Below are 24,057 nucleotides of genomic sequence, written 5' to 3' on the forward strand. Positions count from 1 at the left end.
GGTACTGCTCCTCTTATCAATACACCTATCGTTTCTTTTTTATTCCTATAATACCTTTATTTATACAGCACCTTTAATTAAAGGCAGTTAGGCAAAAGGCAGTAAAACAACAAAAGGCCAAATAGGTCTGTTGAACAAGAGCAAGACAAAATCAGGCTAAAATTAATAATAGATAGAGAAGATAAAGACACAAAATCATAGCGAACAGGAGTCAAATGAACAAGTCATATTTATCAGAACAAAACAATAAAAATAAAAGAACGTAATACTTAGTAGCTGAGTTGCTTTTTAAAACTTGTAATTAAAAAAATAATACATTCTTAACAGGATTAGAATGTATTCATATAATAAATATAACTAAATTTTGTTTCAACAGCAGATAGAAAAATCTCTTGTATCTCAACAAGTGTATTGATAAAGTATTGGCTTTCGACTCGCAAAAGTTTTATTTCCCTTACAGTAAAAAGCGTATATGAGGAGCCAAGACCCGACACAGAGCAGATAAGATGCTGCACATGATAATAAATTACATCAAAATATTAAAAAATACCTCTAAAAGATACAACAGTCTTTAATTAATTGGCCTCGGGGTCTGTTTAATATCGGTTATCGGTACCCATCCCTGGTCCTGGGAAGATATACTGGGCTATTTAATAGATCAAATAATTACCAAACCTATCAGCCCATTAATCGGTGATGAAAGAAGTAAGATAACACTGATGGATTTAGCTCAGTTCCAAAGCATTTCTAATGAGCACAAGAACTTTTTTTTTGTCATCTTGTTGTCCCTGTAATGTCTGAAATAACTGTCTGCTTTTAGTGGAAAATCGCTTCAGGCTGCTTTCTTCGCCACGGCATTAACGCCTGCGTCTTGTCTGCCTCGTCAGTTTCCCGCGACAGCTTGTGCCTCAATTTCTTGACAGTATCTCATCAGTAAGAGCTTTGAAACTTTCTTTGACTTTATCACAGCTCAGCGGAGTGATGAACGATCAGTGCTTAAGAAGTGATGTCTATCTGCACTGTACCAGTTTAGGCTCAGGACTGATAGCTGCTGATTGATTGGGGAGAAAGGCCTCTGCTGGTCCCCGGAGAGACGGCCACATCCTTAATTACCTTCAATTAATCCCCACCTTCTGAGCAGAGCACTAAAAACTTTTCTTTCTCTCTCACCTCCTGCTCTTTCTTCCTGTATAAACTGCTTGTAAACAGATGATATTTCAAGGACGCTCATCATGAGAGAGCCCCTATACATATACCCCATGCTCAAGCAAAACAAACAAACAGAATTTTAATTTTTATCTTTGCACGTCTGTAAATACAGAGAAAAGCTGCTGTTGCTTTTTGAAGAAAAGGCAAACACAAGCATTTGGACTGACGTAAACAGGAAGAATTAATGAAAGCCGCTTTCAGAATGTCAAGTGTCGCTGCTGTTAGCTACTGCAGCTTCCTTTCTGAAAGGCTTTCATCATGCCAGAAGTGGTCTGACATATTTAGGCAGTACACTTGAGTACATGTTTTTCCTTTAGCCTTGATGGATAAAGCAGTCATGGCATGCCAATCATAGCGACACTAAGTAAGCACTTATTCTGAAATATTCCTCAGGCCTAATTAGGATATCCTCTGCAAAGATGCTTTATATACACATATCTCGGCCTATGTTGCACGGTTTGTCCGGTTACAATACAATAATGAAGTTCTTTTAATGCACTGCCAACTTGGGTGCGGTCTTGGTGAGTTATATTTAGAAATCAACCACATTTACTCGAGCAAAGATAAACTCTGGGAAAATCCTGTGAGCCTGATTTTATTGTTTTCCTCCAAATGCTTAATAGAGCCTTCGGTTATTTGGTCCCTTCTTCCTTGGTATTGTCACGTAAGCTTCCAACCATTCAGTCTCAAGTCAAATCTATGATTCAGCCTCTAATTCTGTCTGTACCACAGTGGATTTCTTCTAGTTCAGACAGAGACTTTGCATTGCCGTTGCATGAGGCAGTCACAAAGGAGCACGAGCACCCTCTCTTACTTTAAGCAGGGGGTGAACGGGAGGTGAACGTTTCGTTTCGGAGATGCAGCAGCAGCTCTGAAGTTCTGCTGATGTGCATCGTGTTTAATCAGCTGTGCACAGGTGGGAAACAGCTCGTAATTGCAGCTGGCTATTGTTAAGAGATGCAGATTGCAGGTTGTACCGGGCATTAGTATGCAACACCTCCTCGACTTCTGTTTCTTCCTGTGTCATTTTATCAGCCATCACCGAATAATTACACCCCGAATATATTCTGCTCGGTTGCACACTCGCTCCTTCTCTCTTGTTCTCTTCCCTACTTTTCCGTCTTTGTCTCCCCTCATCTCTCTTTCACGCTCGGTCGCGTCTTGAGGCCAGAGCTCTCCGGAGAGATGTCATTACGGATGCTGTATTGATGTCTGGATGCATTGGTGAGCGCGACGGGCACGCCCTGCTTCGCCGTGCAGATGCTAACTTTACACACACACACACCTACGTATAAATCACAAGACATTAGCAGGTGGTTGCAGGTCAGCTATTCAATTTTATGCATGAGCAAGTAGAGCTGCAGTGAATTAAGTTATATATATATATATATATATATATGGCTTCAGACAGCAAAGCAATAGGTCAGAAGTGTACACTTTGGCTCTGGGTTGCAGTAAAAACAATAATAAATAGTCTACTTTCTATGTCAACTGATTTTATTTGAAGTTGAAGCTCTAAATCCAGCTGGAATCAGAAATCCACTGATAACATTTCTGCTGATTTCCTGTGCTGGAAGGTCATGACCCCTGTCTGTCTCCTCCTCTGTGGAACACGCTGTTATGTCCGTGCACCCAAACAGCACTATTAGAAGCTCCACAGCAACAATAACAAAACCCTCTGCTGTGTTGGAATCGCCTGGAGAAGTTCACCTTTCTTTCATCTGAAAATATCCACTCCTGGCATGGATCCTCGCCGTTATTGATCTAGTCTTCTTGACGCCTCGGCCCCTTCGGGAAGATTATGTTCTAATTTTTGCTGCCGCTCCTCTCAGCCACGCCAACTGTTGGAAGCGACGATAAGGAGGATTTATCCTTATTATAACTGGTCAGAGGAGGGTGGTGTTCTGGTTATTATGGCATTGCGTTTTTATGTTACTGCTCCTCAAGGTAAACTAACAGCCCCTGCTTAAGAGGGCGAAATATGTGAGCCTCTCCTCTCTACATCCTCGTCGTCGGCCCTGCAGCACAGCTCCCGTTACATTCTTATTAATGCATTCAGCGCTGTCTTCAGTGGGCAGTGATGCTCATCACCACAGCTGTGGTGCACAGGCACAGTTTGTCGTACGTACATAATATGATGTGACAAATGATTTACTAACATGACATGAAGGGCTCTGGTGCTTCTGTATTCTGGGCTTTTTTTTTACATGGCTTTGAATGAATCAGTTGTCCCCTGAGAGGATCAGGCAGCTTTCATAGCACGCTAGTCACATGTCAATACCCTGCACATTAACAGGGAAGTTGTCAGTATTATTTTTGATTTTGACAATCATTTTTCCTTCCATGTTTGCCACTGTCATGTCTGGGACACCAGGCTATTAAATAGCTGTAATGTTGAGGGGCACAGTTTTATGACAAACTAAGATGGATGTTGGAGGAGACAGACAGACGGACAGACAGATAGACAGTGAGTTTGAAGTGTTTGAGACGCTAGCTACACTGTGAAAAAAAACTAACAAAAATGCAAGTATTTTTTCTGAAATTTACTGTATTATTTTACAAGGTTTTATATATATATATATATATATATATATATAACATATATATAACATATATAACAGATATTTATTGTATATTATCCATAATTGTACTGTTATTTGATGGTAAGTGCCAGACTTTTTACCACTTTTACGATTTTTTTTTACAGTGTAGTCATGAAGCCATATATCTATTGTATAGGCTCTATTATTATGTTATAGATTAGGAAATGAACACACAGCAAACATCAGTGTTCTCGCTCTCCTCGTAGTCTCTCCTGTTGAATTTGCACTACAAAGGCAATGCATCATATCTTCAGACTGTTTAGTAATTCCAGCAGGATTTTTATTGACCATCCCCTGACAGCCTGGAGTGATGGAGGAGAGGTGAAACAGAGAAAGTTGAAGGCAATGACAAGGAGGAGAGAAAATAAGTTAAAGAGAGGGAAGGAGCACTGCAGCAAGCTGTGGAGTCAAACAGCAGCAGGCTGCACAGAGAAACATTCAGCTCCACACATTGATCTGGAAGCCTCTTGACGTCTCTGTTGGCACTAAGATTACAAAGACTAGTCTCTCTCTCTCCCTGTCTTTCCTTTCAGTGTCTTTGTCACTTGATTTTTTTACGAGATTTATTTGTCTCATATATTTTTAAATGTCCAACATAAATGCTCACAGCAAGGCATTTTAATCGAGTGCTGAAACAGGAAGAAAACAATAATATGGAAGAATAAATCAATACACTCACATGAGTAAAATCCAATTTGTGAATAATAGCTGCTGATCATTATTTACTCAGTACAAAACAACAAGTTCCCTCCATTGTTCCATATCCCTGGCAACATGCTGAGCCTTACCCCTGGTTAAGTTCAGCTTGGCAAGCTTTCTATCACAGTTTTGTACCTGGTCGCTTTTGTTTGTCCATGTTTCCTGTTCCTGAGTCCATCTCAGAAAATATTCGGGATGAGATCTGCCTCTATATAGGCCACAAGCCATGTGCAGCACAAAAAACCTGCAAAACTAATGACATTCACATCAGCGTCAGCTGTACTTTGTGCTTATTAGCAAATGTTAGCATGCTAAAACACTAAACTAAGATGGTGAACATGGTAAATACAACCCCTGACGTTGTCTAGAACATAAATATAACATAATGCAATCAGTTGCTAATCCTTCTTGACATATATTCAATTTAAAGTGTCCCAACTTTTTTGGTTGCTAAACATCAACACTGTGAACATGTTAGCATACTGACTGTATTGGGGAAGTGGACACCTCCACTGGGAGATCACTCATTGCTTTGTGGGCTACGGTTCCGAAGCTCTGGGTTTGGCATTTTGGCTGTTTTTTTGGTGAAATACCAACACTTTTTGGTTTTTGGACAAAAAGGTTGATTGGACTGAGAACCCGAGGACACATCTCAATTATGAATTTAGGTAAGATAATATCACTTTTATCTAGCTGTATTCTGCCTTGTTTCACAATGCTGATTGTTGTCGAGAAAGCCTTGTAAAAATAAATTAAACTGCAATACCAACAAATGGAAACATCATAACCAACTGGCTTTTTTAAATAATGTTTTACAACACAGTATGAGACTAAATGCGATGTGGAGGCTTCGTGCACTGCACTTAAATTAACACTAAATAGGAAAATAGGACAGACAGCCATAGAGAAATACACACACACACACACACACACACACACATAAAGGGAACATGCATAGCAAACATGATGTTTGGATGCTGATGACACTTGCTGTAAGATCCCCTCCAGTCAAACCTTACTTCATAATGATCATGTGCACTAGCAGCTAAATCAGGAGCGATGCAGCCTTTCCTGTTTTTGTGTTGAATGACAAGCCTGTGCGCCTACAGGGGAACCGTTTTCATTTCCATTCGGCCCCCAGTCCTCTCAGTCAACCCAATGTGACCCTCACAGGAAGAGCTGCAGGCTATAACTCTGTAACACTAGCCACTGGTCTCCAGGGAGGGAAACCAGGGGAGGCAGAAAGAGATGGAAAGATGAGGAGAGCGAAGGATGGAGAGGCTGGAGTGGTTCCTGTTTTCTCCCCCCTGAGTCTCTCCTCAGCCCTTGCCCCAGGCTCAAACACTGGGCTCATCGATCAGTCAAATTGCTAATATTATAGGCTTTCTATTCTCCCCACACACACGCACGCACACACACACACACACACACACACACATACACACACACAGATTAAATTAATCTTTTCTTACCTATCTGTTTCAATACTTCAAATTATTGAGTGAAACTTTGTAATTTCACATAAATGTGCATTTGCTGCATTGTGGTGTATATATATACACATTTACCTGACTATCAATAGGTAATTTCCATTTTGTTTGTTTTCTAATGAATCCCATTAGTTCCGCAATCCATGACTTCTCCAATAATGATGTTTCTTTTATCCATTCACAAGATAAAAACAATCTGTGAACAAAGTATGAGCATTTCTTGCCGAATGAAAAACTTTATTCATGCTCTGTTGGACATGGTTGGAATACACTATACATTCTCTCATTAAGTTATAAGTTCAGCAGCAGGACACACTGAGAGAAAAGTAAGCGCTGCTATGAATACATCTGAATATTTTGTTTTATATCACATATGATGCACTTCATATTTTTTTTACATTCTGCATCACAGGGTCTATATTCATCACAGAACACAGCTGGGTAAAGTGATCTATCAGTGAAATTTAAACTCAATTGAGACATCTACATACTCTCAAGGTCCATGCAGTTTTAAAGAGACTCAATTAAGAAGAAAATGTTCTGTTACTTTACCTCTTCTTGCTTTCTCCTGCACAAATATTACCCTTTTAAGGTATTTCATTGCTCCCACTCTTGTATTTATCTGCTTTATATTACCATAGGAACAAAAAAACAACATCTGAGCGTGTGCAAAGAAAAACCTTACCCTCTTCTCATCATTTTTTCCCCCTTCTTTTCTTTCCCAGACTCGATGTCCTTGCTTTGCAATGTGCGGTAATTGCAAAGCAAGTGATTTAAAACATCCTATTCTGCTTTCTGATTTGTCTGTCAGAGTGAAAGAGTTCTGATCATGATCTTGCAGATTGTGTCGTCTCTCCGGTAGCTTATTTATCTTCAGAAGTTGCGGCTGCAAACTGTGCAGTGGAATATTGCTGAATAGAGATGTAAGCAGTGCACACACACAGGGCTGTGCCTAGTGGTGATTAGATTGTTGTGTGTACAGCAGCGCGATGGACAAGACTTTATGAGTTTTTGATGGCAAGTAACCCCATCTACAGGGATCTTCTCATCTTTTCCAACAGGACTCTGTTCCCTACTATTTATTAGATCTGATCAGCCGTGCCTGCACCATCTACCCTCCACTCCGACCCTATCTTCATATCACCCTCCTTCCCCTGCTGGATTTTTTTTGAGGCATGGTTTGGGTGATGAGATGTGGCAGCGATACAGAGAGCGTTCTACTTCTCCTTATTAGCACTGAAGCAGAGGGAAGGGGGAGGAGGGGGGCTAAGGGTGCAGGATTGAGGGCGTCGGAGAAAAAATCTGAGGGATGACGGAAGAGGATAAGGAGCTCTAGTCGCTCTTTTCAAGACGTGTTTGCTCAATCTTTATATTACCGGTGCTTCTTCATGATTGAACATCTTATAACAAGTCATATACACTCTTTGCATTACTGACCATTTTCTCTAATGCTCTACTAAAAAAACTTTGTATTGATTGTATTGAGTCATTGGTTTCCACTGTGGTATAAATATCACTTGATGGGTTGTAAAAGTTTTTTGAGATAGGTAATCCATTACTGTGAATAAAGTTTTTTGCTTAAGCTTTGACAGCTGTAGCATGTTAAGGCAGTAAGCCAACTTTAGCTTAACTAAGCTTTTTAGCCCCACAAGGATGGTGATGCCGGTCTCACAGTTGGTCCACCACTTTAGTCCGGACCATAGAATATATACCAAGATGGACGACATGACATGGGCCCAAAAGTGAAGCCAAAACACCATGATTGCCACCTGGTGGCTGGCTGCAGTACAGGTCATAAATCCCATCTCCTCCATGTTAGTTGGTAGGATGTGTCAAACCAAAAAATTAAGGTACATGTCCAATATTTTTTTCCCAAAGATGGTCTGCCATTTAAGGTATCATGCAGGTGCAAGTTCAAGTGTTCATTATTTTCACAAGTTTGGTTTTAATTGGTTATTTGATGCTATAAAAAGGGGCTTTAATATCAGGATTGACAGCTCTGACTGGTCTCGTGATTGATTAGGCTGACAATCGGTCAGAACTTAATGCCACTGCTCCACAACTGGGCAGACTCTGGCTCCAAATGACATCAAAAGCACAAGATGGCAGCGCCCATATCCAGCATATTTTGTCTTAATTTTTGTACGATGGGAGGAAGTGGAGGCGTTTCTTCCATCTTTATATCCATATTCAGTCTGTGGTCAGATTGGAAAAAGTCAACAACTGTACAAAAGAATACCATGAAATTTTGAACAGACATAACTGGTATTTATTCTAACTGGTTTGCCTTAGTTTATTTTCTTTGGTATATTGACATACATAATAGGCTCAGATGGTAGAGCTGGACGTCTTCTGATCGGAAGTTTGGTGGTCCGATCCCCGACCATGGCAGCCTACATGTGGAAGTATCCTTGAGCAAGATACTGAACCCCAAATTGCTCGCGATGCTGCGTTCATCGGTGTGTGAATGAATCCAATGGTGGCAGGTGGCACCAGTGTGCCCTGGTAGCCGCCAGTATGAATGTGTGTGTGAATGGGTGAATGAGCGTAGTGTGTAGTGTAAAGCACTTTGGATAAAAGCGCTATATAAGTGCACTTAGACCACTTTTACCATTTACATAATTATTAACACACATTCATAAAATACAATATCAGATTTGTAAGGGGTAGCAAATGTTAGCATTCTAACACTCTCATGCAAACACATAAGCATGCTGATCCTAGAATTTTACTCAAAGTAGCGCTTGTGTGGCTGTAACTCATAGTCTTTTACATTTACAGTTTCCTGTTATGTGCATTTTAAGTACAGCATCACAGGATGTTTTAACACATATAACATAATTACCAGGCTGTATTCTGCAGCACACTTGATTTGATTTTTGTCTGGAAAGTCCTGGAAAAAATGCCCATGGTTTGAATTTTCTGCAACAATGCAGCATACTTAAATTAGTGATGTTGACGTCTCTGTGAGCACAAAAGTTCTGACAATGGTTCAGCTTACAGATGCATTACAGTACCATTTTGCCTGTAATATCATAACTTTGGGGGGAAACAAATCAAGGAAATGGTGAGGTTGCAACAAGTTTGTTTAAGTAGCATACTGGAATGAGAACCAGGCCACCTGGGAGTTAGGAAATCAATCTTAAGAACATATGGTACACACTGAAAAATGGTTGACATAAATAAATGCAGTTTGTACTTCAGGCTGAGATGAGATAGTGTGTAAATCCACTGTGATGGTGCCTTGAATTCCCTTACATCCATGTGTTGTAATAACTTCCAAACATTAAAAAAAGATACAAATCATGTGTTTGCATGTCACTGCATGTGATTGCAAGCAGTAGTTTGGATCTAATTTTTGTTTTAGGTTGCTAGAAGGAATTATTCCATGTCTCTTTTGATGTCTCTCTTTCAGTTTCAGTCTCCTCTATTTCATCCGACCGTCCTCTCTAATCAGGCCTGGATTTGGCTCGCCTCAGTGGCCACATAAGGAGTGCAGAGCAGAGATGAGGGAGGAGAAAGGGGAGGGATAGAGCCACAGAGGGGGTAGAGGTTAGAGGAAAGATCATAATTGGGATGACATTTTCCTCCTATAAAGTTGTAATGCTGTCGGCATAAATGAGTTTCCTGGACTAGAAAGTATCATTAGGAATAGGAGTGTAGGGAGGATTTACAATGCATTAAACTCATGTTTTGTCATTTAACATTGAATCATAGTCTATTTAATGTGACATTTTTCACACTGATTAATAGAAAAATATCCTTTAACGTCAATGTGAAACAGCTTTTGAATTTAAACCAAAATTAATAACAAATCTAAGATACGAATGCTTGATTTCACTCCCTTTAAGTAGATTTGTGCCACTCCAGGACAAGCCTTGTTTTTAAGTCACTGTATCTTTGGCTTTGTGCTCGGGGTCACTGTCTTTCTAGAGAACAAATCTCCTCCCAAGTCGCTTTTTTTTTTTGCAGACTACATCAGTTTTTTTACCCCAGGATTTCCCTGAATTAATTTCCCCTTTACCCTCAGAAGTCTTCTTCCCAGCATGATGCTGCCACCACTGTGCATCACAGTGGGGATGCTGTGTTTATGATGATGTGCAGTGTAACATGGTGTGTAGTCTAATAGCCCAAACGCTCAATTTAGGTCTCATCAGACTGAGGAAACTTCTTCCAGCTGACTTCAGAGTCTCCCACATGGCTTCTGGCAAACTGCAGCCAAGATGTCATGTGAGGTTTTTCTTCTCCAAGAGTGGCTTTCTCTCTTCCTCTTCCTCTTTCTCTTTCTCTTTCTCTTCTTTTCTCTCTTCTTTTCTCTTCTCTTTTCGTCTCCTCCTGTAAAGCTGTGACTGCCGAAGCATCGAGCCAACTGTTGTTGTATGTGTCCAATCTCCGCCTCTGAAGCCTGGAACTCCTTCAGAGTTGTCATAGATCTGTTGGTGGCCTCCCTGACTAGTCTCCTTCTTGCACAGTCACTCCTTTGGATTCTCTTTCCATTTTTTAATGATTGATTTAACTTTACTCCAAGGGATAATTAGTGACTTAGAAATTGTCTTTTTTGTCTGACTTTCATTTACCCTTTTCACTGAGTTGCTTGGAGTGCCCCCCAGTAGGTTTTCTCATGATACTGACTCACCAAAACTTGGACTTGTATTTTTCAACCTGGAACCTTTTTTCATATTTTTGGGAGTAAGTGGGAGTAAGGGAATAACCATTTTTTAAATCAATCCGGTACTGAGAAAGAGACTTGCAGCAACCAAAGAATGTTAACAGGCAGGGCAATTCCTTCATTAACTTAAATGTGTTTCCAGTAAAATGTTTGTTTTTGCCATTGACAGTGTCTTGGGAACTCACTTCTTAAACAGGCCCAAAATCAACACCGTAACTTTAACGTTAGCTCCGCTCTGCCTGCAGCAGGATTCTTCTCTCCTGGAACCATACTGTTTTTTTAGGTGAACATGTTTTGGTACTTTAATTCTTCTCCTCTTTGCCTGGCAGTAATCATCCAGGTCCACATGTTCACTGCAGACCCAATAATCTGTGGAGTGGAGAGTTAGTAACCATTTGTAGCACAACTAGCAACAATTTCAGCCTGTTCGTATCTAATAAAGGTAGTCAGTGAAGGCTGCATGTAGTTTGTTGGCACAATTCGGAAATGCGCAATGGACTTTTGTTTTTATTGAGAATTTTTGAGATAGCACTACTCTTTCTGTACTCCAGCACGACAAACTTGATGGCACTTCTCCCACTACTTTCTAGTTGCATTTCCAGAATCAAGTCATGAGAATCTCATTAGATTTCAGAGCGATACCTTATTGTTTCATGGAATGGTTAGAAACTATACTAATAACCATCTCAGCCTGGCTTTTCGTGGATGTATGTTGAGGGTGCACAGTTGCTCCATCCATTTACATTGTAATCTGTTTTGTGGCTTCCGGCTGCAGTGTTTTCCATCAATACTGGGTCGATTTTTTTTTTTAGTTGCTAAATCACAACAACATGGGAAAATTAGTGTCCAGGTAGAAAAATGCAGAAATTCCCCTTTATTTTTCAGTTAGTTCAGTAATTAAAAGATGTTTTTTCCCTTGATCAGTGTTAAAACATTCACTTTTAATCGCCTTTGATTCAATGTTGTGGCACAATTAGAACAGAAAAACATACTTCTGTTTATAGATGCTATAACATTTCTCTCTCATTATCTGTCTGAACAGCAGACCAAGCACAAACTAACACAGCTATACTGTAGACATCTGTGTTTAATTCAAGTGTTGACACGCACATTTGTTAAAAGTTTAGGTTTTCCTCTGTAGGTTGTGTGTGTGTGTATATGTATGAAGGTGCTGCATGTGTGCAAATGCGTTAACCAAAAAAGGCTCCTTTCGCTGCACATCAGTGGGTGATTGGCTCCCTGTGGTGTATCTTTGATTAGCCGGATAACAGGCTTCTGCAGCAGCTATAGAAACCGTCTGAGAGGCTCTGTCGCGTTCTTTCCGCCTCCTCCTCTGTTCTTTAAAGACCACCGCTCTGTCTCTTCTTCCTCTCCTTCTCTTTTTCTCTCTGTACATCTGTCACTTGCCTCTCTTCTCCCTCGCTGCCACGCTGGTTCCCCTAGTTTAACAAGCTGCCAGGGGACTTACATGAGAGTACACCCAGAAATTTGTTGAAGGGATCCAAACAAGGGATGATTCATCCCCAGATGGCTCCATTTCCATCTCTCCCTTTCAAACTTTAAGTTTTGGGAGCTTTGGTAGCGTTCTCCACCTGTTATTTTTTATTACCTGATGATTGCTATATCGTCTTTGTCTGGATCACTCTTAAACAAGATAGTTATATGATGAGTGAGAGCATTGAATAAAAAAAATCCAACCAATGTGCCAATGTAAAAGAAAGATAATGCACATTTTAGATTTGACGTGTTATTTTAAAGTCATTATAACTTTTGGTAGAAACTTGAGTTTGCTGCTGTAGCATGCATCAATGTTTTCTCACTTATTTCCTACTCTCCATTCGTATGAGTGGGAAACAGTCTGTCTTCTTTCACTCATCAACAAAACAGTTGTCAAAATCACTCTTGAGTATTTGAATGAAATTGAAGAAAATGCTTGCTGCCATTATAATGAAAATATGAGTCCTGTCACAATTTTTCATCCGTTCGGTGGTAAACACACTGTTTCTTTCCACATATTGAGTTTCAGCTCCGGGATGTGTCAGATCCAAAAGATGATATGAGTAGAGCCATTTTGTTTCCCTCCATTTATTATAATGACAGAATTACGCTTTGTTCACATTCACTGGTCGTAAAAATGTGATTTGAAAACCTGTCGCAGCGCGGCAGTGTAGTAAACTGAGAGACAGTGTTATTCCATTCTGCAAACAGGCACAACTGATATATGAGATTATTTTTACTCTGACTTTTGATGTCTACCTGTGTCATCGTATGAGTTAATGAAGGCAAGTTTGTGAGCAGCACAGTGAACCTTTACAAAGAAATATTGTGGCAGAAATAGTTGCAAGACAAGGAAAATAAAACCGTTCATGTTGCATTGTAATTAAAGCTGCTAAAATCAGTATTTTTATGTTGACAAGAGAATCAAATCACCACATGTATGTGAAAGGAGTCACTCCTAGTGACAAAAGGCTCAAAACAATGACAAAAAAAGTTATTCCTTTCCTTGATAGTACTGTTTCTACAGAGGTGCATTTTTTCCTTTTGTATGAAAAAAAGATTAATTTCTTTAATAATTTATTTTTACAGATATTGGGGGGAAAATATCTATATACAACATTTTCAAGTGCCTACAAGTGTTAATATTGGCAGAAAAATGGGGTCTCCACATGCTAAACATATTAAACTATTTACATTGTACAGCCTCTACTTACTCTTGTCCTCTCCTCTCTGCTCTGTGTAAACGGCATGCAGTTCAGTCAAAGTTTCATCATATGACTGTTGGTCTCAGTTAAGTCACTCACTGCTTCTCAGTTGCACTGAGGAGAATATAAAATAATGTTTTTTACAGGATCTGGTTAGTGCAAGCACAAACATTTTAATTGAGAAATATCAATTGAATTAGATCAAATATCACTATTTGGATACTTTTCCCAGCAGAAGTATTGCAACACAGTATTCATTAAGACTGATAATAGTCATTGTACTGTTTATAGCTATAATAAATGGTGTAATTATTGGAGCTTTTAAAACAGAAAGCATCCTGTTGGTGGGTTTTGAGGCTCAGAGGGTTAACTGTCCTTACAGTCTGCCGCAGCAAAATCCCCAATATAAACTAAAGGACTGATGAAAATGAACGCAGGCGGAAAATAATAATAATGTAAAATATCACAGGATAAACAGAGGAAGTGGATGAAGATGAGTCAGACGAAACCTTGATGACCAATCTGGTTTTCCAATTATAACCCACTCGTTTGTTTTTTGCTCGCTCTCCCTGCCAACAGCAACTCTCTCTTGGGGATACATGTAATTTCATTTTCATTCAAATTAATTCGTATTTTACATCTTGCTATTAGTTTTATTTTCCAAATTGGAAAACTCTCCCCTCCAATGCCAGATTCAAGATAAATGGACGGACATCCTTAAGTGTGGACAATCATGATGTCCGTGCAGTCATTAACCATGTGCTCGTCTTGTTTTGTTGTTGTTGTTTCTGCAGGACTTCCTCACAGACTTGATGATGTCAGAGGTGGATCGCTGCGGGGAAAACGAACACCTCATCTTCAGAGAGAACACATTAGCGACAAAGGCCATAGAGGAATACTTAAAACTGGTGGGGCAGAAGTACCTGCAGGACGCCCTCGGTGAGTGGAGCGCTGATCTGGAAAGGAGCGACGGCAGAGGCTGTAATCTTCTGCTGTTCGTCTGGAAAAAATAGCTTTAAAATCAAGAAAAAGCTGTTTTGAGTCCATACTTGAAGTTCATCTTTTTTAATATATTTCTGTTTTATCCGTGTTTGTCCATTTCTTCTGCTGCATGTTTCATGTTTCTGTTCTCTTTTATCTTCACGTTTGCCTCTTAAATGTAATAATTGACTCAGAAATGTTCGTGTAACTGCCGCATCAGCAGTTTAAATGCATCAGTGACGGTATAATTAAGCAAACACAAGTGGTGTTAGAGATTAAATGCATTAGTGCACTCCACCCAGGGATCATTTTGACAGCGAGACAACTGAAGCAACTCTTCTGTCATCTTAATTTCTGTTTTGGACGATCACCGTGGTCAACAGCGGTCAGACTGTGACAGGAAAAATGTTTCATCCGGTCAATTCCAAACCTCTGACAGGATTAGCTTTGCAGAAAATTATCACAGGATGATTGTTTGACCCCCCTCCCTCCTGCTCCCTCTGCTACAATGTTAGTCCAAGGTGAGATCGAGTGTTTGTCCGTCTGCAGCCCTAACAATAAGCACTCTGTATGCACTGTGTGCTTTTCTCCCTCCCTGATTCAGAAATGTACACAGCAGCAGTTTAATCTACAAACAGCACACATCCTTCCCGTCACATCTTTCTCTGTATGCAGCTAATTTTATTAACGTGTGTGTTTATGTCGTTCCGTGTGAGTCTTTGGATATAGTGATGCTGCATTTTTGCCTTGCATTCCTCTCAGGGTTGATTCAGAGAAATACGGAGGGCTGGTAAATTATGCATCAGTGTTTTTGGAGGAGTTTTTATTGTGTGGCTAAACTGTTAAAATCGCTGAAACTGCGACTGGGGCACCACAAGGACAGCCATGGGCTCCCTTTACGGGATGTTGGCTCATCGAGATGGTAGCAGTAATGGTCCGTCTTTTATCCCTGTGGACGAGACAAAAAGGACATTGTTATCTTTGCCACCGTTTTTGTCAGTGTAACCTTGTTTGCCGTATATATGAATCTTCTAGGTCTGTCAGTCTGTGAGGGTTTTTTGTCACAGGTCAAACTAGAGAGTGATTTCTCTTGAAAAGTCGTTTTCTCTTCTTTTTGTTTTTAGTTCATGGTTCAGCCTACTAGAATTTCAAGGACGACATTAAACTCTGTTCCCTGTAGCTTTCGCATCATATTCTTCCTCTGTCCCGGCTCAGCTCAGCAGGACTTTGCAAGCACTTCAAATCACCAACGCAAACAAAAAAAAGTAGCACCACGGTTCCTTTTTTGGCTGCTGTATTTTTCCTACAGATACACCAGGACATAGGTCTAAAAAATGATGTTCTTTAATTTTGTACTCTTTCAGAACCAGAATAGCATTTATACACTAAGTAGGTTTGCACTTAAAAGGAATTTGCTTAATTTGGTGCACAAATATATGGAAATATATGGAGGAAAAAAAATAAAAATAATAAAGGTATAGAATCACAATGAAATATAAAGAAGATACAACAACATAACACATGTGTAAAATATACAATTTTAAGAATAATATACAATTAAAAAATGTTTTAATATTAAATAAAGATGTACCGTTTAGTGCAGGATGTGCAAAGATGCTGATCAGAGGATGATTTTTGGTCTGTTTGCTTTGTTTTTCCAGGTGAGTTCATCAAGGCTCTGTATGAGTCAGATGAGAACTGTGAGGTGGATCCGTCCAAGTGTTCCTCAGGCGACCTGCAGGAGCACCAGAGCAACCTGAAGATGTGCTGTGAGCTGGCCTTTTGCAAAATCATTAACTCATACTGGTAAATACTGAAACACAGCTTTCATTGACATTCACTCACTGCTGGAATGTAACTAAGTACATTTACTCAAGTACTGTATTTAAGTACAACTTTATACTCAGCAGATCAATCTAAAATTATGATTATAATTTAACCTCATTACAGTATATTAAGGAGTAAAAATTAGCCCTACCTTGAGAAAATGAACACTGATTACATAAATGCATCAATGATAATAATAAGCCAATAATAGAATATATGAAAGTGTACAATTTAAAACTAGGAGTGTCTAATGGCACACACTTTACCTCCTCAGAATAAGCCATAATTACTATTCATTCTGCTTTATTACATATAATGAATTCATTTATATAAGAATTTATCGCATCATTGTCTCCTTGAAACAGACCGTTTTTCTGAAGAGTCTTAATCACAATTTAAGCAATGCCATTAAAGGGGCTTTTAATTTGCTTTCATGCCAGTTCGAAGCAGTTGTCAGTTTTAAAAGACATCTGTTCTGTTTTCTAAAGTAACACAAGAAATCTACAATGCTCCGAAGAGCAAACTTTGGAGTAAAACTCCACTAAAAGTGAAGACAAAGACACATTCATCAAGCAGCTTCCTCCCACTTGCAGAGAAGTGTAGGAGTAACCTTTCAGAGCAGCACTCGAGGGATCACATGATTAATCACACATATACTCCAATGAGAGACACGGATTTCATTTTTAAAAAAGTTTATTTTATTTGTGCAAAAATATATTTAAAGTAGGGACAAAATTATGCTAAAGTGAAAAGAAAAAGCAAAGTGGAGCTGCTAAAACATTGTGAATAATGAGAATTTAGAACCACAGGATGTATGGAAAGTGATTGCAATCAAATCAGCAACGGTGTCCTTCTTGTTGTTGGAAAAGCAGTCTAACCGTCTATCAAATGTTGAAATCAGATGCAAATAATATGCTACAACTACGCTGATCGCTTCAGCAAACATGCTATTCATCATAACCTTTTTTCCCTTTTTTTATATTAACTCTCAAAATATGTCTCAGAAGTGCTCACCTCTGTTTCTCTGCTACAGTCCTCCAGGATCTATTATTGAACAAATTAAGAGACCTGTGCAGCTCTTTTAATTCTAACAGCATTTTTAACTCGTACAACATTAGATAAATTAATTTTATTCTTACATTTGGGAGTAGAAGTAAAAATTAAAGAATCTCAGAATTGGGAATATATAAATGATAACGGGAAATATGCAGAAAACAGACTAATATGACCCACCGTGGTATACTTAAAGTTAAAGAATCTTTTAACCTTTTTATGTATACACCCTCTATTTCACACGCTATTAATTCCAGTCATGTGGTAAAGATCATTTTTGGTCCTCTCAACTGATGTCGTGTTTTATCCTCCCCTACAGTGTGTTTCCACGAGAACTGAAGGAGGTATTTGCGTCATGGCGGCAGGAGTGCAGCAACCGAGGTCGACCGGACATCAGCGAGCGTTTGATCAGCGCGTCCTTGTTCCTGCGGTTCCTCTGTCCCGCCATAATGTCCCCCTCGCTTTTTAATTTGATGCAGGAGTATCCAGATGACCGCACAGCACGCACACTTACGCTCATCGCTAAAGTCACCCAAAACCTGGCAAACTTCACCAAGTGAGTGTGTGTTTGGATAAAGGGATGCTTGCTTTTTAGCAGAGAATTGTGGAATTTCTTAAAATAACATTTATGTATCCCTCTATGTCCCTATTTCCCTTTCCTGTCCTTGTTTGCCATCAGATTTGGTAATAAGGAAGAGTACATGTCCTTCATGAACCAGTTCCTGGAGCACGAGTGGACCAACATGCAACGCTTCCTGCTTGAAATCTCAAACCCAGAGACAATCTCCAACACGGCAGGCTTCGAGGGGTACATCGACCTCGGCAGGGAACTCTCTACTCTGCACTCCCTCCTCTCTGAGGTGGTGTCCCACATGGACCAGGTACTTTATTATCTTTAAAAAGTGTAAATATTCACTAAACAAGCTTAATTTGGCAGTGTTTTATTTGGACCTATTGTCTCCTAAGTACATGTATACATTTATTAATGCATTAGCTGTCATCAGCTTGTACTTTCAACTAGTTTTAATTAGTTAGTTATTTTGTGCAAAACTTTAGACTAAAGTCTCTGCTAAATGAGTGTAAATGTAGCCCCAATTAGACATGGGTTTGCAGACATGAAGCTTGAAGGAAAAATCACATATTTTTGCACATATTGCGTACAAAGTTCCCCTTGCAACATGTTTTGTAAGCAAAAATATGAATATGATGGATCAAGTTTAGGGTCAGGGACATTATACTGAGACTTGCAGCAAAAATGAAAGTGAATAATGGTATGCTATAATTTCATTGCACAGCACCGTTCTGTATAAAATAATTCAAATTACTGTGAATTGGAATGCTTTGGTTTTTTATCAAAATGAAATAGAGATATATAGATTGCAGGTCCAGAGGTCTTCACTTCATTATCACAAGCTTGAGGATTTGAAAACATGCTTAGACTACATTAGGATGTTTATCGTGCAGCAATCAATAATTTATTATTGCATTACATAAACAGTGCACAAGGGGAAAACACTGTGAAGCCTCAGAGGTTGGGTGAGGCATATTAATGGATTTACAAGGACGTTTACATTAGCTACGGAAGCAGATGGGAAACTGGTAATAATTAGATAAAGGGCAGGGTTTTTTTTAGTTTTTTTGTGGGGGTGTAGAGCATGCAGCGCTCTGAAACCTTGTCTTTCAATAATTCAGAGATCTCAGTGAGTCTGGAGGAGTCCATCAGACTGGCCAGCCTGATTTATTATTCACTATGTTGTCTGAATAAGAGAGTTGATTGCATGGCATAGGGAAAATAACTAGGTCTAAAAAATATGCAAATGTCAAATTCAACAAAACAGCAAGAGGAAATTAAATCCAATTAATGCCCCAGCTGAAGTGGTCCAGAGTAATATTTAATTTGGCTTAACACATAATTGTGTTTCTTTGTTTGCAGAGTGCAGCCTCCAAGCTGGGTCCTCTGCCCAGGATCCTGCGAGAGGTGAGCACCGCTTTGTCCAACCCGTCCTGCGTCCAGATGACACCCGGACAATCCTCGGAGCATATGGGCTTGCCCCCCGCTGAGGCGAGCTGCAGCATCTCCACCGGCCTGCAGAAGATGGTCATAGACAATGACCTTTCAGGGTAGGATATATTTAGTATCTCATCTCGAACATGCACATGCACACACACACACACACACACACACACACACAGGTCATTCATGTATGCAGATGACACTGTTTGGTGGTTATTTTTTTTTACCATCAATAAAGGATCAGAGGATAATTAGATGCAGTGTGTGAAACACAGCAGGACCCCTTAATCAACATCCAGAAAAATTCAAATTTTCTGGGGACCTCAAAGATTGAACTTAGTTTTACCTTTCCCAAGGCGGTTATGTTTCTAGCCCGGTGTGTTTGTCAGATGGTCAGCAGGGTTACATAATAACCTCTCGCCCAATTCCCATGAAACTTAAAAAGGGTAAAAGGGTGGAGCATTAGCCAAAAAAATATACAATAAAATTTTGGAGCATATACGAATCACTGAGGAGATAGACTTACGGTATTCATTTTCTTTTCCATTAATATTACAAGATAAGACATTAATGCGACATTCATGTGGCATTGTAATAATTAGAAAAGTGATTTCCCAACTTAGAAAATTCACATGAAGTCAGAACAATATCTCTAAATGTATGGTAACCCTTACCCTGGCTCACCTGATCTGTTTCTTTACTGTCCGTTAAATGATTCGAGAAAAAAAATATGATGCAACTTCTTTGCGTCTAGGTTGTTTACGCATTAGGACTTGAGGCTCATTAACACAAACAAGTCAGAAGAACAACTTCCCAACTCATAAAAATGGGACCATTCAAGGTGCACAATAAGTCAGAATTGGCCTTGGAGGAGATCTTTGCTCTCCCAATACCTATCTAGTTTTCTATTTCTCTATATTGGAGTTTATTTGCATGTGTAAAAGTGAGCAGCACAGAATATGTAACTGACAGTGAACAGGCAGCTAATGTATATTGGTGGTACAGCTGCTGGCACGGATATATGCCATAAATATAGGATAGTTAATACATTAAGGCTGTGTGGTTCTGCGGTCCTCCTCTGCATAATTAAGAAGTGTCGTTTGAGTTTTTGAAGTGCAATTAATAATAAGGACTAAATGTACAAAACTCTGTCTTTATTTAACCAAAATAAAAAGTCCTTCAACAGTACTTTTATTACTAAATTAAAAATTAAAAATAGGCAGCTATTCTCCAAATGGAATGAACTCACCGGTTTGTAGAAGGTCGGTCACCAATAAATCCCTCCGCCTACTGGAAACATGAAGGGCGCTTTGCTTCTGCAATAGATTGCATTCACAAAGTAGCACTTCTGCTGAGTGTTAATGTTTGTCAGCCGAGGCCATGACACTGTGTGAGTGTCACCCCTGCTTGTTTACATCAGCCAGATGAAACCCCGTTTACTCTCCAGTAGATGAATACACACTGTGACAGCACCTTATCTCGATTATCTCCCGTCCTCTTACTCCCTGGCAGAACAATGGCAAGGTGACACTTAGAAAGATTAACATTAAAGGCCCAGGCACCAACAGGAGCAGAGATATATGAGTAATAGCCAGACACAAACACCAGTAAACACAACACTATAACACAGGCAGGCAGATGAGATCATACTGTACATAACAGGAAGATGAGACAGCAGGAAGAGAGTCAGACAGCTGGTGTCATTATCAGGGCCGGGATCAATAGAACTAATTAAGTGATGTCCCTATATAACCTGATGTCAAAGCCCCAACCCCCCCTTACTTTATCACAGTAACTGTTTGCTCATATATTGACGTATGTGTGTCAGTGTGTGTGCCTCATCAGCGCACCGTGATACCGAAACGGCATTCATATGAGCTCACGATTCTCACCTAATTGCTTCTCATCCACCAACCGGTGACATAAAGAGTAGGAGAAAGAAAAGGAGACAGGGTCGAGATTGAGAGAGGGGAAGAAATTGAGCAGAATGAAGAGGAGAAAGAAGTTGGATAGGAAGGGTAATGGAACAGAGGGAGAAGGACACAGAAAGAGGGAGGAGATGAGCGTGATGTGAATGACAGAGATTATTGGAAGATAAATCACGTCTGTCAAGGTAATCGTCTTTCTGGCAATAAAGCCTCCATCTGGCGGCGGAAAGGGAAGGAAGGAAGGGAAGGTGAGGGAACGGGGGACAGACCAAATGAGTGCAGAGGCCACACATCCACAAAACCTGGCCTTATGACTCTATTCCACTTCTGCTACTCTCACTCTTGCTTTGTACTTTAGCCAAATGCCAAATTACGGTTTAGGTTTTGCTGCTACAGTCTTACTAGCTCTGTTATGACCAGTAGCTTACAATGTTTTGTTAACAACTAATTTTGCTGTTTAACCCTCTGAACTCCACCATTAAAATGTATGATTTCTTTAAAAGATTGCCACATTTAAGGTAGGAAGAAACTGTCAAAACAGGCATTATCATAGAAAAAGTAGCCAAAACAAAGCTTAAAATTGGGATATTTCTGTCAAAATCACTTAATTCTACAAGTGTCATTTAAGAGGTTGCCAAAAATAAACCGGTCAGAATAACTAGATCCTGTTAAAAGCATTAAATTATTGTGTCATACGACACATATTGACTAAAAATCGGACAGAACCGCAGGCTGTTTACACAGAGCAGAGAGGAGAGGACAGGAAAGGTTGTAAAAATGCAAATAGTTAATTTCAAATTATTAGTCATGTGGAGCACATTACTAATTTAGTTCCACTTGTTCTGCTGTTAAGTCTACTGCTACAACTGCTTGGCATTTTAGCTAAATGCTAAACTACTCTAGGGTAACTTGGTTGTCCGGTTGAAGTGGTCTCTGGTTCATTTTCCCCTCTGGTGTGATTCGTTTGGGCAGGTGTGATCACAGTTATTGCACTCCGGTGTGGACCAAATCAACCGCATTGAGAGCTTTGAAAAGACATGGTCACAATGTCATCCAACCTCAATCCAACCCAACTCTACAAGTTGGACAGCTCCTGTAGCAAGGTGTGCTGTAGCCACTTTTGTGGTTGTAGTAGCAGCAGCAGCTAGCAGAAGAATGAGCAGTCAAGACATTTCCTCATAGCACATTCGGTATTCCACTGGTACTTCTGCCTGGTATATTGCTCAGTTAATTACCGAGGTTAAGAGAAAATGCCAACTCCATTTCCCCAGGTTAAATTGCATAGCAAAGTTTCTCCCACAGAAATATGCAAAAGTTCAGAACTCAGGACTTTATTCCTATTTTTACTTTCTTGTTCCCACCTCTGGCCAATAGGCAGAGTGAACGTTCTCATGTAGATTGCATTTTGATTTGCTCAGGTTTTGTTTTTTCTATGTGAATAAAAATTGAACCAAGGAGAAATGCTCCAGGTTAATATACCAGAGCAGATTAACTATGGGTGTATTGTTACCTAAGGTGTTTTTTATGATGAGAACTCTTATATTCATCTTCTTGATCATTTTGTTAATTGTACTGATCTTATGACATCTTATCCTATTTTGTGTCATGTTGTTACACATTGTTATTTCTGGCTAGATTTGAAAATGTATTATAAATACATATACATATGGTGAAAACTACAGAATGATGTTTTAACTTTTTGTGGGTCCAAAGCTCAAGGTTATCACTTGTGACTGATCTCACTTGGCTGAGGTTTCAATATGTACACCAGACTTACTTTATTTTTCGGTCTGTGTCTTTCAGATTAGTGGATTTCACCAGGTTACCCTCCCCTACCCCGGAAAATAAGGACCTATTCTTCGTGACAAGGAGCTCAGGGATCCAGCCCTCCCCAGCACGCAGTTCAAGCTACTCTGAGACCAATGAACCCGACCTGGGCATGGCTAATGGCAGCAAGAGTCTGTCCATGGTGGACCTCCAGGACCCTCGCAGTCTGGAAGGTGGACCAGGTCCCAGCTCCTCAGACATCCTGGGTGAAGGTACACCTTCTGGAGGAGGCTGGGCAGCCAGAGTCCCACAGGGCAACATCCCTGGAGGTCCCACTCTGAGGAGGCCAGGCCAGACCCCCAGCACCCTGGCCACAGAAAGCACCCCAGGCCGACCCGCCCAGCTACTAGCCCCCCTCTCCTTCCAGAACCCGGTCTACCAGATGGCAGCCTGCCTGCCCGTGTCCCCTCGCGGAATGACCGACTCGGGCTCAGAGTGCCACAGTTCTGTCAGTTCCCATAGCAACAATGACGACGGACCACCAGGAGGGAAGCACGCCTTCTTGAACCATGGCGGCGGAGGAGGAGGTGGAGGAGGGGGCAGCAGCGGGGACGAGTACACCAGGCGTTCAGGGGAGTTTAACCGCCGACAGCTGTCCCTCACAGAAACACAGCACCAGCCCACTGTCCCCAGACAGAACAGCGCCGGGCCGCAGCGAAGGATAGATCAACCTCCGCCTCAGAACATTTCCCGCGGCCGCACACCCCCAAATCTGCTCAACAGCGGACCCTACCCCCGTCCCTCCTCTGGCAACATGATGACATCTTCACCCGACTGGCCTGGCAGCAGCGCGCGGTTACGACAGCAGTCCTCTTCCTCCAAAGGTGACAGTCCTGAGACCAAGCAGAGGGCTCAGCACAAACAGGTATGTGAAACTTACAGTGCAATAATTAAAGATGACATTAATTAAGCCACTTTTCAAGACAGCCAGCTACAGCCGTCTCAGGCTATATAATCACCTGAAATTACAGTGATGGAAAAAGTTCCTATTACAAAACGCCCATTTGTCTCATAGCATGTTGAAGAAGGCTGTGTGGGTGGACTCAGCACTGACA

The 24,057-nt window shown here is 40.4% G+C and overlaps 1 protein-coding gene across 5 annotated transcripts in view; it reads left to right on the forward strand.

Moving 5' to 3' along the window:
- Window positions 1–24,057, forward strand: part of LOC131992217 (disabled homolog 2-interacting protein-like) — a 207,886-nt gene that overhangs the window by 167,353 nt on the left and 16,476 nt on the right. For all 5 annotated transcript variants that reach the window (XM_059357702.1, XM_059357703.1, XM_059357704.1 and 2 more), the window contains 6 exons: window positions 14,167–14,311; window positions 16,015–16,159; window positions 17,553–17,789; window positions 17,913–18,114; window positions 19,167–19,354; window positions 22,979–23,867. In XM_059357702.1, the coding sequence (XP_059213685.1) occupies window positions 14,167–14,311; window positions 16,015–16,159; window positions 17,553–17,789; window positions 17,913–18,114; window positions 19,167–19,354; window positions 22,979–23,867 (1,806 nt within the window). The remainder of the gene's footprint in view (window positions 1–14,166; window positions 14,312–16,014; window positions 16,160–17,552; window positions 17,790–17,912; window positions 18,115–19,166; window positions 19,355–22,978; window positions 23,868–24,057) is intronic.

The sequence above is a fragment of the Centropristis striata genome, chromosome 19 (genome assembly GCF_030273125.1).
Source record: "Centropristis striata isolate RG_2023a ecotype Rhode Island chromosome 19, C.striata_1.0, whole genome shotgun sequence".
Lineage (NCBI taxonomy): Eukaryota > Metazoa > Chordata > Actinopteri > Perciformes > Serranidae > Centropristis > Centropristis striata.